General features: G+C 35.4%; 1 protein-coding gene across 1 annotated transcript in view; it reads left to right on the top strand.

The window, feature by feature from the left end:
* The window catches only part of szt2 (SZT2 subunit of KICSTOR complex), an 84,461-nt gene that overhangs the window by 37,417 nt on the left and 28,389 nt on the right, over window positions 1-18,655 (top strand). Inside the window, exons 47-57 of the mRNA XM_059559542.1 lie at window positions 470-588; window positions 1,212-1,376; window positions 2,829-2,913; window positions 10,709-10,885; window positions 10,972-11,163; window positions 13,670-13,872; window positions 14,107-14,273; window positions 15,821-15,918; window positions 16,610-16,742; window positions 16,842-16,969; window positions 18,162-18,209. Coding sequence (XP_059415525.1) covers window positions 470-588; window positions 1,212-1,376; window positions 2,829-2,913; window positions 10,709-10,885; window positions 10,972-11,163; window positions 13,670-13,872; window positions 14,107-14,273; window positions 15,821-15,918; window positions 16,610-16,742; window positions 16,842-16,969; window positions 18,162-18,209 — 1,515 coding nt within the window. The remainder of the gene's footprint in view (window positions 1-469; window positions 589-1,211; window positions 1,377-2,828; window positions 2,914-10,708; window positions 10,886-10,971; window positions 11,164-13,669; window positions 13,873-14,106; window positions 14,274-15,820; window positions 15,919-16,609; window positions 16,743-16,841; window positions 16,970-18,161; window positions 18,210-18,655) is intronic.

The following is an 18,655-nucleotide window of genomic DNA, read 5'->3' as shown; positions in this document are numbered from 1 at the left end:
TTGTACCAGGAACTTTTTTTTCCAGGAACGTTTTTCAAATATTTAATGTATATATTTTTTAATGTATGTATTATATATATTATATATTTTTTTTCATTGATTTTTATATGAATCAAACGGTCTTGCCTCAGTACCATCAGCGGCTGACAGGAGGCGCTGTAACTCTGCATTAATCCTGCTGTTATCAGGGCCTTGAGTTATTTCCTTTCCTGTAAATGTATTACTTCAGTCCCAAAGTGTAGCCAGGGAAATCTTTTCCAGTTTCATCAGTTTGTTATTAAACGCATATTAATAATTTGTCGGGTCGTTTCTGGGTTTATTGAGCAGCTCTGAGGGATTTCAGCACCTGATCTGGAGACTTCAGTTATAAATCTAAAGTCAATATGAAACGGCTTGCGATCTGTTGAACTATTGTACTTCCATTGTGTGGCACATTCCCAGTTGAGATGTGATGTTGTGTGATGGACAGGTCCAGAGATCACGGATGAGTTGGTGAAGGTTTTGAGGAAGCGTCTGGACGAGGCCACGCTGGACATCATCACAGTCATGCTGGTCAGGAACTGCAAACTGACACCTGCAGATGTGGAGGTGATCTCTCTCTCTCTCTCTCTCTCTCTCTCTCTCTCTCACTCTGTCTCTCTGTCTCTCTCACTCTCTCTGTCTCTGTCTCTTTCTCACTCTCAATCTCTCTCTGTCTCCTCTCTCTCTCTCTTTCTCTTTCTCTCACTCTCTCACTCTCTGTCTCTTTCTCACTCTCAATCTCTCTCTCTTTCTCTTTCTCTTTCTCTCCCTCTCTCTCTCTCTCTCTTTCTCACTCTCAATCTCTCTCTCTCTGTCTCCTCTCTCTCTTTCTCTCTCTCTCTTATTCTCTTTCTCTCTGTCTCTCTCTCTCTCTCTCTCTCTCTCTCTCTCTCTCTCTCTTCTTTGACCATCTTTTAAACAGATGAATTATATTTGCCCACCCTATGAATTATATAAAAGTATCGTAAAATGTTCTGTATTTCAAGTCTTCTGAAGCTGTGTGATGTCTTTTAATTTTTTCTGACTGTTAAATGCGTTGTGCTTTGAATCAAAGTGAGTTGGTTTAGAAGAATATTGCGGTCACTGTTTTTCTCAGTTTGTTGGCAGTCGGTGTGTGTGCTGTTTGAGATTAATAGCTGGATAACAGACTGTAGACATGATTGTTCACAGTTTTCTCCTCTCCGTCTCAGTTCATCCAGCCTCCCGGCTCTCCGGCGACGGAGGTGATGGAGTTCTGTCTGCCGCTGTACTGTGTGCCGTGGATCCAGGCCGTGGCTCACTACCTCCGTCAGAACCTCCTCATCTTCCTCCACATCCCCAAATACACCGACAGCAACATGGAGCACCACTTTAAGGTACCAGCGTCTGATGCACGGAGACAGACATCCCAGTGCATTTGGTTCATAGAGATCTTTAAATCAGAAAAACACTGTTGTAGATTCATCATATAAATGTATGCAAATATCTAAAATTAGTAATCCTTTTATATATGAAAATACAGTTCATATACTATATATATATATATATATATATATATATATATATATATATATATTAGTGCTGTCAAATGATTAATCACAAAAAAAGATGTGTGTGTACTGTATATAGATATTATGTATATATAATTACACAAACATAAAAATATTTACGTTTGTGTATATATATATATATATATATATATATATGTATGTGTGTGTGTGTGTGTGTGTGTATGTATGTATGTGTGTATGAACTGTATTTTCATTTATAAAAGGATTACTTTTTTATATATATATATATATATATATATATATATATATATATATATATATATATATATATATTATATATAAATATTAATATTTTATATTTAAACAAAGCATATTTTTTTAAATATATACATGCATCTGTGTGTGTTTGTGTTTATATGTACATATTAAATATACACAGTACACACACATACAGGTGCATCTCAATAAATTAGAATGTCGTGGAAAGGTTTATTTATTTCAGTAATTCAACTCAAATTGTGAAACTCGTGTATTAAAACTGATTATAAAGTGGGTTTTTGTTAAATATGAGCCAAAATCATCACAGTTAAAAGAAATATTAAAGACTTAAACTACTTCAGTATGTGTGCATTGAATTTATTTAATACATGAGTTTCACAATTTGAGTTGAATTACTGAAATAAATGAAAACAACTTTTTCATGACATTGCAATTTATTGAGATGCAATAAATTATATAACAAATTTTGTGTTTTGGATGTGATTAATCGTTTGATTAAATCCATTTCCCAAAAAATGTTGGTGATTACGCAAATATTCAGAAAATGGTTCGCAGTAAGCCATTTATACTTCCATGTGAGTGTGAAGTGAAGCACCACAGATAAAGCATGACCGCAGCGGGGATCTGCAAATGCATTTATACTTTCATGCTCTCTGAGTGCGGTTCGCTTTCACAGGTCACTGAGAGTTCATTTAGAGAGCTCCCATAATGCACTACTGCCCCAGGAGGAAAGACGTAAACACACACCTCATTGCATCTCTGTAGTCGCTTAAATGCCATTTTTTGGAAGCCAATGTGCGATTAGAATTTAAAGTGCACATTATTCATGGTGAATAGGTGATTACAATCACAGCGTGTCTGCAAAAAAAAAAAAGTCAACATTTAAAATTTTCAATTTTTTTCTTAAAAATAATATTGTGCATTCCTACATAAAATTGGTCAAATTATGAAGATATAAAATAAATAAATGCATACTTTTTAAAATGATCACTCTCCAATCATCAATTTTCTTTGTGTCTCGCTCTTGTTCTCTCTTAGCATTACTTCCATTTGAGCAGCGAGCTGCCCGATCATGACATCTATCTGTACAATAAACCTGGAGGCCAGGGCACAGGAGGCAAAGGTATAGAGACTTGTGTTCTTATATCCTCCTAACTCATCATCTGCATCTCATGTTTCTGAGGTTTGACTTGCATCTCATTCAGCACCTCCTAAATCACACTCCTGAGCTCCTGAATTATATTATAATTATAACTATAGTATATTTGTAGCAATAGCCCCAAAATACTTTGTATTGGTCAAAATTATAGGTTTTTCTTTTTTTGCCAAAAATCATTAGGACATTAAGTAAAAATCATGACCCATGAAGATATTTTGTAAATTTCCTGACGTGAAAAAATCTAAACTTAATTTTTGATTAGTAATATGCATTGCTTAATTTGGACTAGACTTGTATAGATATATTGCGGTGATTAATATGCACGATATTGTTATCGTGGGCACTTCTAAATACCGTGAATAAATATATTTGGAATGCATTTTAAGAATAGTATTCCCATCAGCTGTTTAAAAATGCACAACACCGCTGTGTGCTGCTTGAAAGAGCGCATGCGCTCTGATGTGAACAAGCGAAGCACATGGAGGAACTCGTGAGAGACGCGCTGAATGAAAGCACATTCACTCTCTGACAGCAGATGGCGCTAAATGCAGCTCTTACCCTGTAAACATACAAATAATCTTAAATAACCATTCAGATTTGTGTTTTCCCTATGGTGTTTATTACAGAGCCAACTACTGAAATATTTAGACTTAATGGGCTATTTATCTTCAAACATTCATTTTTTATTTTTTTTAATCTGGACTACAAATAACCTAGATATTGTTTGAAAGTGTTTTGATCTTTTATTGTTCATTCACACTTTACATTATGGCTTCATTAGTTAACATAAACTGCCAATGAAAAAATTATTCTGAACATTCATTAATCTTAGTTATTCCAATATTTAATAACACATTGTTAAAATTGAAAGTTGCAACTGTGTTATTTAATGAGCTAACATGAACTAAGACTTGTATTTTTTAACAAAGATGAATAACTTCTATAGTAAATGTAGCTATTGCTCATTGTTTAGCTGTGCATTTATTGAATAAGCACTATGTGATGTCCGAACTGATTACACTATATTTTATGTAAAATCATTTTCTATTTTTAATCTGTCCTAAATTCATTTTAAGTCAATTTTTTAATCATTTTCATTTTCAAGTTCTTAAATTACTTGTTTTATTTTTGTGATTATTTTTAGTTTATTTATTTATTTTTGAATTACCATTGTGTACGAAATGTGCTATAAAAATAAACTTGCCTTGCCTTGAATGTTAATGCATTAACTAAGGTTAACTAATGAGGTCTTATTGTAAAGTGATACCTATTGGTCTTTATAGTTCTTTTGCACTTTAATGTGTAAAACATTTAACTTATACATTTTTCTGTATTGCTTTATTTTTTAAATGTTTAGTTATTTTTGTTATAAGAAAAAAAGTTACTTAACCTGTTATATTGTATTATGACCACTTTAAAACAAAATGTCAATACCGTGATAATACCGTATAACGTGATAAAAACGTTATCAATTTACCGCAACAGGAAAATTTGATACCGGCATTCTCAGTATTTTGATGTTTTTGCGCCCTCAGATTCCAGATGATCAAATAGTTGTATCTCAGCCAAATATTGTCAGACCCTAATATACCATACATCAATAGAAAGCATATTTATTCATCTTTTTAGATGATGTATAAATCTCAATTTTGAGAAATTGACACTTAAGACTGGTTTTGTGGCCCAGGGTCACAAATGTTGATGCAAACATTTTTTACCAATAAAATCTAGAAGATCAAGTCGTGACGTAAAATATGGATAATAAGGGCGGTGTTATTAAGTTAAAGTTGCACTGTGATGAGTGTTTGGAAACAATATTGTGATTAAGAGTGATATTGGTCAAAACCCCTCTTTTATCATTAAAAAACCACTGTCAGGATTTACTATAGACACCCCGTGAAAAAACAGTGGACACGGTTATTTTGGCTGCTGATCTTATTGCACATGCATTTGTAGGAGTTTCCATTTCAGATGCAACATTTATGGGAGCAGAGTATTTAAATGAGTCAGTAACCTGATTTACTGAGTATTTGCCGTCACAGAGAATGATGGGAAATTTAATTTAGTCTCACAAACCAGTAAAATGTGTAGAGTTTACTATGCAAACTGTATTACTGTTCTTCATCAACAAAGTTCATTTGGACAGTCAGAATTCACATTTAGAACTTAATTAAGACTCTATTAATCTTAATAGAGGGGGGGGGGGCTTCTTTAAAGCTTTTGTTTAATCTGTAAAATAAAATCTGAAATCTGCATCCGACCCCTATAGTTTTTTAACACTCCAGTGGGTGCATGTGGAGTTTATAAATATATAGTAGCAGTTTGTCAGTATTTTAAGAGCTGTGAAGGGAAGGCTTCAGGTCTGTCTCATTAACGTGAAGCGTGTTTAACAAGCCTCTCAGGGTCCTAATATGACTTGATCCCAAAGTGCAGAGAGATAATTGTCAGGTAGAGACAGTGGAAGTCAAATCAGCTCTGGCCCGGAGTCACAGGGTTCCTCTTCCCCGCTTTCCCGACCACTAATGAACTGACAGTCCACACAAATACCTGCCAGAGCTGCTCCTGAAGATCTCCTAATGCACCTGCTTTTACAAGGAACATTACAGGATGCTCTCCAGCATTACTGCTCATGCACTTCATCAGAATGTAAATAAAGGGCTCTGTGGCTGCTGGAATCGTTTCCTTGTGGGTTCATTGATGCAGGATGACAGTAATATGAGTTTCTGTGAGGTCGCAGCAGCACTTCCGGGGTTTTGAAAGGCAGCCAGTTGGCAGGACTTCAGTGTGATGTTGTATATTATCAGCCTGATCAGTGCAGCGTGGCTTTGAGTTTCCCACAAGCCATCACAGGTCCCGGCATGACCCGAAACACACCCTACCACACAATTAATTTTTGTAATGTGCTTTTGTTAATTTTGTTGACTTCAATACTAATGTACTACTAACAAAAAATGGATATGCTGGGCAATTTTTTATTTCTTTTCCTCTTTCTGACTTCATAATAAAGAGGTTTCAAGCATTAATTCAGTATAATGAGGATGTGCAACCCTCTACATTGCGAGTAAATCACTCGCATATGTGACTAAATTTTACTCTGGGCGACTAAATTATGTCTATTGTTAGCCATTGGCTAATAAACTCTTAGATTTTACTCGCCAGTGTGTATGTTCAAGGCTATTATAAGATTAGCACAGATATATTTTCACTCACTGAACACTGACTGAGTGAATTTATGTATGCATTTAAATGTGTGTGTGTGTGTGTGTGTGTAAAAATAGTTTATCAGTCTGGTGAGTAAACTAAAAATTTTACTAGCCAATGGCGATTATATTGCCAAGGTGTGCGTAGAGGGTTGGGTGTAATTGATGGTACATTTGTGTATTTTATTATGTTGTGTCATCACAGAGAATAATGGGAAATTTTATTTTAGCTGCACAAAATCTGTCTCCGTGTAAACCTAGCAAACTTCATCATTCTTCTGAATCAACAAACTGAATTTGGACTATTAAAATTCACAATTATGTCTTAATTATGACTAATAATTATTAGCTTACTAATTCATGAATTGACATGCTGTTGGTACTTAAAGAGAACTTATCAGAGTAGGACTTCTTTATGATGCCACTTTTAATGGCATTTAATTTTAAATATAGTCTGAAATCTGTATCTGATGCCTTTAGATTTTCAAATCAGAGATTTTAATGCACAACGGTGTGCGTGTGTGTGTGTAGTAGGTTTGGAAATGTGGTGATAAACCGTAGCGTCTAGCTAATTATTTGTCACTGATGTTTTAGCAAGTTCAACTCCCCAGCACTGCTCATTGGTTGTTCATTGAGTTGGTGTCTGTCATTCATCATTTCTGTCTGTGGGTGTCTGTTGTGCCTCAGGTACAATGTCGGACCTTGTTCAGAATCTCTTCCCAACCTCTCAGTTTCAAGGTATAAGAGCCTCCAGCTGCTTCACTGTTGTGCTGTGTCCTGTGGCGCCCCCACTGGCTGAGTGTGGTACTGCATGGTCACATGATCACCCCTTAAAGGGACAGATCACCCAGAAATGAAACTTCTGTCATTATTTACTCAATCCTAACTCACCTTCGTTCTGCTGTAGAGCACAAAAAGTGCAGTTTAACATGATCTCTGATGTTCGATTTTTACATAATGAAATTGAAAGCTCCCAAAAAGTTGACCTGTGCACTCTATTCCTTTATGACAGCTTTGTGCAAGGAAATGATAAACATTTTCAGAATAAATTTGCAGATAGAAATTGTTAAACTGTATTTTTTTTTATTTAGAAATTGTTTTGCATCAATATGCTGATGATTTTTTTTTTTTTTTTTTTTAATTGGGTGAACTGTTCCTTTGTGCTAGCTGCCCAAATACCAAATTAATGTTGAAAGCTTCTGACACTCATTTTTGTGGTCAGTCAGTGTGATACTTACTGAGAAATGAAGCATTATGCAAATGATTACCATAGACCACAATTGACATCTTGCGGTATAATTTACATTTAATATGTTTATGAAGTACCAATCAACATTGAAGTTGCATACAGTAAGTTCCTCTGTGTGAACTGGAGCTCATTGGTCACCTGTTTGTTGTTCCCACTAGTTTTTGAATACTGATTTATGTAGGGGTTGAAATCTTTGGGGGAAATGAGGAGAGCTTTTCCCGAAGCAGATCCTGCTCACACCTGCATGAGATACGCTGCATGTGTGTTACACGTGTCTTCTGCTTTTATTGAGTGTTTTATATTATTAAACACACCTAACAATACAGAATTGTCCTAATTGACTGTAGTTTTCCTGCCTTTCAAATTAATCAATTTCTGGCGTGTATACTTATATTGGTTAATATTTATTATCTGTTGCATTATTTGAGCATTTAAATCATGTGTTTTGTTAAAGCGTGTCTCTTTTATTCATGTTTATTTGGAGAGAATCAATATATCCTCTACTTGGTTTAAAGGGAAGTTTCAGGTTCAGTAAAACGTGGCATAATGCTGATTACAACAGAAAATAAATTGAGTTTATTATTATTTACCTCTCTATTTTAATGTCACATTATAGATTTACATATATGCATTTAGCAGACGCTTTTATCCAAAGCAACCTAAAAAAATAAGGCACAAATGCTATTTACTATTTACACCGTACAACATGTACATTATTTTATGCAAATAATAACACTTCAATAAAGTTCCAAGTTGTTTAATAAACATTAGCAAACTACATTAATTTACATGAACTGACAATGAAAATATTTCTGAAGCTTTTAGTAATCTCAACATTTACTAAAACATTATTCAAATCAAAATTTAGTTGTTTTTTCATTAACTTATGTTAACAAAGATTAATCAATTCTATACAATACAAATGTATTGCTCATTGTTTAAGTTTTGTTAATGCATTAACTAACATCAACTAATGAGATATAATTTTAGTGTTACCTTTTTTTACACCATTTATTAATCTACTTAATATTCATGCAACTACATAATGCAATTGCTAATGTAGAGGCATATAACTTTTACCATCAAAACAATTCGGTAGATTGTAGAAATTAAACTATTTATTAATACTTTTCAGTTATTTGCTGTATTTAGTAATTCAGAGTCTTTTACTTTCATCGTAAATTTAAAGTCACACACACACACACACACACACACACACACACACACACACACACACACACACAAAACAGAGTTTTACTGTCAATTTGCATGCATTGTCTTAATAATTTCTCATTGCAACTTAATCAGTTTTGTATGGTGTATATGGGATCAGATTGTCTGTGTGTTCAGGCACTTCAGAGTCTAAAATCATCTCATTCACACTCTCTGCCGCTGACCGCTGTCAGTATAAATCAGGAAGTGACTTCCATGATTACTCAGTCTGTCTGACTGAAGCCCAGAGTCCAGCAAAGACTGAAGGGCCCTGCTCTGTGTCCTCATGTAGTCTCTCGGGAGTGCAGGGGCCACGCGGGTCACACCACATCACACCTCATCAAGTGCTCTTCAAAGATCACAGCAAATGGAGTTGTTAGATGAGAGGCCAAAGACATGATGCTGAGAAGCTGCTCATTGATTGGCACTGTTCTGAAAGCAACACACACTTGTGTTGGATTATGAATCGCAGTCAGACGCATTTCAGAAATGCTATGATGCACGAAATTGAGCTTGCTTAGTTGGAAGTGTTACACTCATGTACTTAATGTAGCGTATGTTTCAGACCGTTCAGAGCGTATGCATCCAGGCTACAATAATGAAAATGCATGCACACTTTAACAGGTGAGAGCACAGGTGCACATTTATTTCAGATGATTGTGTGCGGTGCATTAGTATCTGAAATCTGACACACACACACACACTTACACATCTATCACGCCTCAAACTACTAACAGCATATGCTAATACAAGCAGCTGGATAAATCCCTGCTTGCGCTCCATTGTTTGCTGTTAGTGCCTTTTAATGCGACCGCCGCTCTGTTTGCGAGGCTTTTTTATAGCCACAGCCACTGGAGCGAAGGAGCCATCGATCTCTGAGAATCTAATGATGGAAATCTTTCTCTTTCTGCGCTTATCAGAGCCGCGGCTTCCCAGGGCCTCCTGGCTTCATGCTGTAAACAGCATAACCGAGTCAATACAACAGCATAAAACCCCATTTAAAGGATTTATGAGAGTGCGTACTCAAGTAGAGGCATTGTTTTCTGAAATATTGTTGTGCTTATATAATTTAAGGCTACATATGGGTGTTTTTTTTCAAGTATGGGAATGTTCAGCCTTTTAAACTTTCAGAAAATAAACTCTCTTAAAACACACTTTATACACATTAAATGTTTACTTTGAAAGTGAGAGAAAAATGCAATTTTAATATTATCTTTTGGTTTCATTGGATGTGCTTTTGTCCTTTTTTAATATTTCTTTTTAGCTTTTTTATTTCAGTTTTATTTGTAGTCATTTTAATTATTCAATTTAAATGTATTTATTTTTTAACAGTTTTTTTAAAAATCTTTTTTATGTGTGTTTTTTTTTTTTAAATCTTTTTTATGTTTGTTTTTTTTTTAAATCTTTTTTTAATTATTTTATTTCAGTCACAGAATTTTATATATATATATATATATGTGTGTGTGTGTGTGTGTGTGTGTGTGTGTGTGTGTGTTAAAATATTTTTTGTGACTGAAATGAAATAATAAAAAAAGATTACTTAAACAAAAAAGAAAAAAAGTGTTACAAATAAATTCATTTAAATTGAATTAAAATTTTATGTATATATGTATATGTATGTGTGTGTGTGTGTATGTATATATATAGTTGATTTTATTTGCATATTAATGTGACCTTTATATGAAAAAAAAAAATCTGTTGCTTTAAATGAAATGATCACAGTTTACATTTTTTTTTATATTCTTATGACTGATTTTTACATTTTAAGTTTGAAAGGCTGTGTCAAGGGTAATCAGATTTGTATATAAAAGGTATTTGAAACAGAAGCACAGTAAGTGAAAATAAGTTTAAACGTTTCAAAACAGATTTATCTTTAGAAATCTTTTGCTTTTAATAAAATCAACCCCTTGAGCATAAACGGCTTTGTTTGATGAGACATATGAGCATGCATCTCCTGTCTTTCAGCTCTAGCTGAACTTATTGCTTTCATGCGAGTTTGCATCATTTTTTTGCATCATTCATGCTGTTCTGTCGAGCTCAGTTAGTACTGGCCTCCATCACCTTCTCCTCTAACTCTGTTACCGTCTGCTCTCCACAGGGATCGCCTGCATCGTGCTGTCCTTCGTGGACGCTAAAGGCTGCATGCTGCAGATTCCTGCTCAGGACGGCATTGCTCCGGCTCTCAGAGGAGACGTCTCCAGCATCTCCCTCCAGCCGGACCAGTTCGAGGCCTTGACGACTGTTGTCAAAGAGGACTCTGGCAGCCAGAGCTCAGGTTGGGATGCTTTTGTAATGTACAAATACAGTGTTTACAGTAGCGGTGTGTGAGGTGTATGTGAGCTCTGGGACGCCCGTGCACAGGTGCAGCCGTGCGTGTGCGCTTCGACGTGTGGGAGCAGGGTAACATCAGCCCCCTGCAGCTGACCGACAGGCTCAGGGCGGCCCTACGCCACGCCCTCTGTGACGTGGTGATGGAGATGCGTGTGCTGCCCAACCCGCTGTGTCTGGACACCTTCTGCCTGTCTGCGGCTGCCCCACGGGACGAGAGCACAGGTGAGCAGCTCATGCACACAGAATGTCATATAGTGCATTACAGGAAAACCAGAACAGAATCTAAAGTTAAAACCATTAAAAAACTTTACTTTCGTTACTCGTTTAACTGAAATAAAATGAGATAGAAAAAAACTTTTTCAGCTAAATTGATGTACTAAAATAACTAAAATTGAAATCAAAACAAAATTTTCTATTCATTTTATTTTTAGTTCAGTTTGTGTATGTATATACTATTAAATGACAAAAACATACTATTATTAAACTTTAACTAAAATATATATATATATATATATACAGGTGCTGGTCATATAATTAGAATATCATCAAAAAGTTGATTTATTTCATTAATTACATTCAAAAAGTGAAACTTGTATATTATATTCATTCATTACACAGTCATATATTTTCCAAATGTTTATTACTTTTAATTTTGATGATTATAAATGACAACTAGAAAAAAATCACAAATTCAATATCTCAAAAAATTTTTATATAACTTAAAATCAGTACAAAGAAAGGATTTTTAGAAATCTTGGCCAACTGAAAAGTATGAACATGAAAAGTATGAGCATGTACAGCACTCAATACTTAGTTGGGGCTCCTTTTGCCTGAATTACTGCAGCAATGCGGCGTTGCATGGAGTCGATCAGTCTGTGGCACTGCTCAGGTGTTATGAGAGCCCAGGTTGCTCTGATAGTGGCCTTCAGCTCTTCTGCATTGTTGGGTGTGGCATATCACATCTTCCTCATCACAATGCCCCATAGATGTTCTATGGGGCTTAGGTCAGGCGAGTTTGCTGGCCAATTAAGAACAGGGATAGCATGGTCCTTAAACCAGGTGCTGGTAGCTTTGGCACTGTGTGCTGGGGTCAAGTCCTGTTGGAAAAGGAAATCTGCATCTCCATAAAGTTGGTCAGCAGCAGGAAGCATGAAGTGCTCTAAAACTTTCTGGTATATTGCTGCGTTGATCTTGAACCTCAGAAAACACAGTGGACCACCACTGAACACCAGCAGATGACATGGCACCCCAAACCATCACTGACTGTGGAAACTTTACACTGAACCTCAAGCAACGTGGATGGTGTGCCTCTCCTCTCTTCCTCCAGTCTCTGGGACCCTGATATCCAAAGGAAATGCTCAATTTACTTTCATCACTCAGCAGCAGTCCAGTCCTTTTTGAAACGAGACGCTTCTGATGCTGTCTGTTGTTCAAGAGTGTCTTGACACAAGGAGTGCGACAGCTGAAACCCATGTCTTGCATACGTCTGTGTGTAGTGGTTCTTGAAGCACTGACTCCAGCTGCAGTCCACTCTTTGTTAATCTCCCCCACATTTTTGAATGGGTTTTGTTTCACAATCCTCTCCAGGGTATGGTTATCCCTATTGCTTGTACACTTTTTTTCACACATCTTTTCCTTCCCTTCGCCTCTCTATTAATGTGCTTGGACACAGAGCTCAGAGCTCTGTGGACATATTGAACCTTTTCACAATATTCTAATTTTCTGAGATACTGAATTTGGGATTTTCCTTAGTTGTCCATTATAATAATCTAAATTAAAAGAAATAAACATTTGAAATATATTAGTCTGTGTGTAATGAATGAATATAATATACAAGTTTCACTTTTTGAATGGAATTAATGAAATAGATTTAGATCAACTTTTTGTTGTTATTCGAATTATATGACCAGCACCTGTATATATTAAAGATTTAAAATATTAATAGAAACTACATTAGAATCTAAATACAACTAAAACAATCCTGGAACAAGACGAAATACACTAATATTAAATAATCATAACTGTCTCAAATTATGTTTCTCATGATACATTTTTTTATTGAATCTTTAAGTAATTTATAAGGCGTCTACTTCAATATATAAAATAAGTTTTGTAGACACTCTGTTTTAATATCAATTTTTATAAAAAAAAATATTTTAATTGTAATTAAAGTGTGAGGTAAGATTTTTAAAAAATAAATAATTTTATTCAGCGAAGGATGCATTAAATTTATCAAAAGTTACAGGGAAAAAAACATTTAGAATGTTACAAACTATTTCTCTTTCAAATTAATTATGTTCTTTTTAACTTTATATTTATCAAAGAATCCTTAAAACTAATGTATATTTTTACAAAAAACAACAAATGCAGCAGCACAACTGTTTTCATCATTGATAATAATCAGAAATGTTTCTTGAGCAGTAAATCATCATATTTTCATGATTTCTGAAGATCATGTGACACTGAAGACTGGAGGAATGATGCTGAAAATACAGCAGCACATCACAGAAATAAATTACAGTTTACAATATATTCACATAAAAACACCGCTATTTTAAATAGTGATAATATTTCACAATATTACTGATTTTGTTGTATTTTTAATCAAATAATGCAGCCTTGGCGAGCAGAAGAGGCTTCTTTCAAAAGCATAAAAAAATCTAACATATTCTATACTTCTGAGCGGTCGTGTAAAATGGTGTGTTTCGTTGATGGTGTGTGTCTGCAGTTCCCTTGAGTCTCCTGCAGTCTGACAGTAAGGAGGTGAAGGAGAGCGTTCGGCGGCTCAGTGGAGCTCATGGGCTCAAGAGCGGTCCGTCTCCCATCAGCTTGAGTTCAGCACCCAGCTCCACCACGACCACTGGAACCAGCACACCCGAGTCCACCACACCCACCGGCAAAACCACCCGCCGCAGCTTCTGGGAAATACTGGTGCGTGCATGCGCTCACTCAGCATGAGCAGAGTCCTTTAACAGCAGATTACTCTCATTAATTATCACTGTCAATCTCTCCAAACCTGCATTGATGGTCAGCATGATGGGGTTAATCTGGACTCAGTGAAGTGTAAATGCTGGAGAAATGTTTGGGCTTTATGTTCACTGGTCTGCTGTCAGTTATCTGTCAGTTATCTGTGTGTGTGTGTTTGTGTGTGTGTGTGTTTGGTAGAGTAAACCAGAGACTTCTGAGCTTGGCAGTCCGAAGACGACAGATGACATCGTACCGGAGCGTGTCGAGGACAGTCGTGTGAACCGACGAAGACACAAGACGGAGAGCGTCAAACAGCAGTGGAACCAAGAGAAAGCCATGGCAGTCGAGCAAGAGCAGGCCCAGAGGTACACACACACACACACACACAGCTGTGTTTCTCACACTTCTGTCTGAAAACTATATTTGCACAAGCTTCCAATGATGCAATGAACATGTTTAGATGGTAAAACAAGAAAACAGACGAGATATGTGACCGTGGACAGCAAAACCAGTCTTAAGAGTCAAGTTTTTGAAATTGAGATTTATGCATCATCTGAAAGCTGATAATAAATAAGCTTTACATTGATGTATGATTTGTTAGGATCGGACAGTATTTGGCTGAAATAAGACTACCGTATTTTTGGGACTATAAGTCGCACCTGAGTATAAGTCGCATCAGTCCAAAAATACGTCATGATGAGGAAAAAAACATATAAGTCACACTGGACTATAAGTCGCATTTATTTAGAGCCAAGCACCAAGAGAAAACATTACCGTCTCCAGCCGCGAGAGGGCGCTCTATGTCTTCAATGTAGACTACAGGAGAACTGAGTGCCCTCTCGCCCTCTCGAAAAAAAGTGCGACTTATAGTCCGGAAAATACGGTATTTGAAAATCTGGAATCTGAGGGTGCAAAAAATCTAAATATTGAGAAAATCTTTAAAGTTGTTCAAATGAAGTTTTTAGCAATGCATATTACTTATCAAATTTTTTTATTAAATTTATAGTTGGAAATTTACAAAATATCTTCATGGAACATGATCTTTATTTAATATCCTAATGATTTTGGCATAAAAGAAAAATTAATAATTTTGACCCATACAGTGTTTTTTTGGCTATTGCTACAAATACACCCCAGAGACTGATCATTTTCCTTAACTGAAGTAAAGCTGAAATAAAATAAATATATTAGATGAAAACCTAAAACTTAAAACAAAAATTAGGAATGTTGCATTGGCAATTATATTAAATAAAATAAATTAAAATAAGTGTCAGTTTTACCAAAATTTTAAAATCAAAATATGAAAAAACAAAGAAATATAATTATTAAATAAAATACAAAAAAATAAAAAATAAAACATTGCCAAATCACATAAAATTACTAAAAGTTGAAATTAAAATTGAAAATAAAAATCTAAAAAAAAGGCTAAATAAAATAATCATATAATAATATAAATAATACTAAAATTACTCCGTTTCTCTCCGGTTGCACGTAACAAAAAACACACAGAGTAATAGTGTGTAGGCCTACCCATTAATTAATTAATTAATTTATTTATTATAAAATGCACAAGAACAAGAGAATGTAGTCTTGAGAATACACATTCTAAACACTTTTATTTTGTCTTTCTCCTCTGCTTTCAAACTGAAACACACTTCCATTGTGCCCAACTTCTCATCACTGTGCGTATCAGATCGTATCAGAATAATCAGTTATTTCTGGAAGTCTAGGAGATGTCGATTTGGATAATTTAATTACCAACCATCCTTTGTGTGTGTCAGGATACAGTAGATAATTTGGTTTTGTCATTTCTGATTCGGATGGCAATAAATGCTGAAATGACCTCCACCCCCCATGTGAAACCGTGAGCATCCTGTGAACTGAGGATTGTGTCTGGATGTGTGTGTTGTAGGAGACATGCAGTCCAGCTGGAGGAGGGTGATACAGGCACTCTTCAGCCCGTCTTCCACACCACGTACCTGCCCTGGGTCACCTTCATGAACAGACTGGGTGAGTCGCCACAACCACCCTGTGATTTACAGTGAAGTTAAACGTGGTCAAATCTGCACTAAAGCATGTGTAACGTCCTGGAATAAAGGTCTGATCAGCCCTCAGGGAGCATGCAAGATGATGACTTAAAAAAAAAATTGTTAGATGGTTTTATAATAATTGACACGTATAATTTATAATGTATATTTACAAAATGTACACATAAATGACAAAGTATGATTTTTTTTATCTAAATATTGAGAAATGTTTATGTAATTATACACTTTGACTTTTATATACATTGTATAAATATAAAAAATATTTAAAAAAAAAATAATTGTGATTACATCAAAATTTAGTTGAATTGTAATGTCTTTTCAACACCCACTCTTTTGGAAAAACTAGCAGCTGTATTGAGAAGAGTGATTTTTCTCTGCAAAAAAAAATTTATCATGAATGTATTAATAGCAGTTCATTTGGTATTTATGTTACAATTTGTAATTTATTTTCTTATGAAAAAGTACAAAGTAGAAATTCCTTGATTTTAACGTTTTCTTTAAATGCACTATAGAGGGGACGCTCAACAAGGCCAAAATGAAAAAGGCAAAATTCACCTTGAAACTTAGAAAGAAGTACACAATTATAAAGTCAGCATCCTAACAGACAGGAAAGTCCCGTATTGAAATATTCAGTGAATTATTTTCTCTTGCAGGTTGTCCGTCCATTCAGCACTGTTCAGCTGAAGTCTCGCATCACTTCCTCCTGCCCTCCATCCTCACAGAGATCGTCAATCTGGTCGGCTCACTGGCCAGTGACACGGCAGTCAAAGTGTTCGAAAGAAGCAGGTTTGATCAGATGTTTCTGTATCTGCAGAAGATGCTTAGCTCTTCAATGCACCATCATCAGATGTTTCTGTCGATTCAGTCTCCTCTGTGTGTCTCCAGCTGTCCTCAGGGAGACATCTATGTCCCCCTGTCAATCATCCAGCACATCAGCCAACCACCTGGCACCACCAGGAGCTTCATTCTCATTGGTCGGAACTTCAGCCAATGGCATTTCAGTACAGAACAAGGTACCTCCTATGTCCACTCAGCTATTATAAAGTGGTCTTTGGTTACACACACTTACCAAATGATTTAATGGATTCGACTTGAATCAGAAAAATCAACGCTTTCCAAGGAGCACATTGTAATATTTTCTATATTTTCATAAGTAGGCTTATTATAACCAATGTTTTAATACATTAAGTAGTACAACCCCATTAATAAATAAATGCCCTTATAACCAATAATACACCATTGATCATGTGCAGTAATGCATTATACTCTCTTATAAGGGATGAAAATTATATAATTTATCTGTGGTTTCGAACATTCTACAGAACATGAATGATTACAGGTCGAAATATATTGTGAATGAATTATAAAGCATAAAAATATCCTTTTTAATTTGTTATATATTGAGCTAAATCTCATGAAAATTATCATATAATCAGGTCATATTTCTCCCCAATTTCACAAGGAAAAGTAATTAAGAAATATTCTCTGTAAAAAAAAAAAGTAAACAATGTTATCATATGGAACAGATAAATACATCAATAAGGATATAAGAAAACAAATGAATAATTTCAGAATAGAATGGAAAATAAACAATAATGTATAATATAAATCGATATAATTGCATATAATTGACGTTCGGGCTTCATGATGCTGAAATGTTTAAGTTCAGACTCCATTATTTTGAAGTGGCTGTAAGCAGTGTAAGGTCATTACTGAATTCTGTGGTCAACAGTTCATCTGGCTTCTGCTCGCTCTCTCTCTCTCTCTCTCTCTCTGTGATTAGCATTGAATCCTGCAGCCAAAGCATTATTAACATCAGGTCTTCTCTACAGTCTAACTGCTTTCTCTCCATCAGCTCAGATGCATCACATGCACTTCTGCTTGAATCTCTCACTACATCACTGCGCTTTGTGTTTTTATCTTCTGCTGATCTTGCTAACAAATGATTGTGTGTGTGTGTGTGTGTGTGTGTGTTTTAGTACTGCTGAGTGTGTACATCTCTTTTAGTTTAGGAGTATTTAGTGAATGATTCTATTATAGATTCATAGATTCTTTTGCTTATGTTGTTACTTGCAAAGCCGTGTGTGTGTGTGTGTGTGTGTGTGCGCGCGCTTGCAAGTGTGTGTGTGTGTGTGTGAATGCAGCATTAACATAGAGTTGTCTCATTTTGCAAAGCTGTGTGTGCTCATCTCTGTTTGCCCACAGAAGACAGTTCAGATGAAGAGAACAGTCCAGTACTAAATAGGTGCACACGTAAGTTTGGCCCCTTTTGGGGACCCTAGTGGCCCTCACTGTTGCAACGACAGCAGAGGCCCTTCCTCCAGATCCCTCCATTACACCACAAACACACTCCAGCAGGGACAACATATCTGAGTGATTCTTCAATTAGGACTTTTATTAGGAAGAATTTTGTATACAGTAGCTTTAAAAAGGCCTAATTTGCCAGTGTTTGTACTTTTTGGCCTTGTCCCAACCCATACTTTTAAAGAACCTTACTATATACATAAAACATTCAATCATTCATTCATTAAAAAAACTAATTGACAGACTTTAAACTAGATTTTTTTTTGAAAATGTAATAAATTAAATTGTACCTTTTCCCAAAGACCATTAAAGTTAATTTGTGTATCCATTCATTTGTTAATTCGCTTCTTCATGCATTAATTCATTCAGTCATTTTTAAACAAAACAAAAGAATC

Source organism: Carassius carassius, chromosome 10 (genome assembly GCF_963082965.1).
Source record: "Carassius carassius chromosome 10, fCarCar2.1, whole genome shotgun sequence".
In the NCBI taxonomy this organism is placed as follows: domain Eukaryota; kingdom Metazoa; phylum Chordata; class Actinopteri; order Cypriniformes; family Cyprinidae; genus Carassius; species Carassius carassius.
This window is presented reverse-complemented; position numbering and strand designations above follow the sequence as displayed.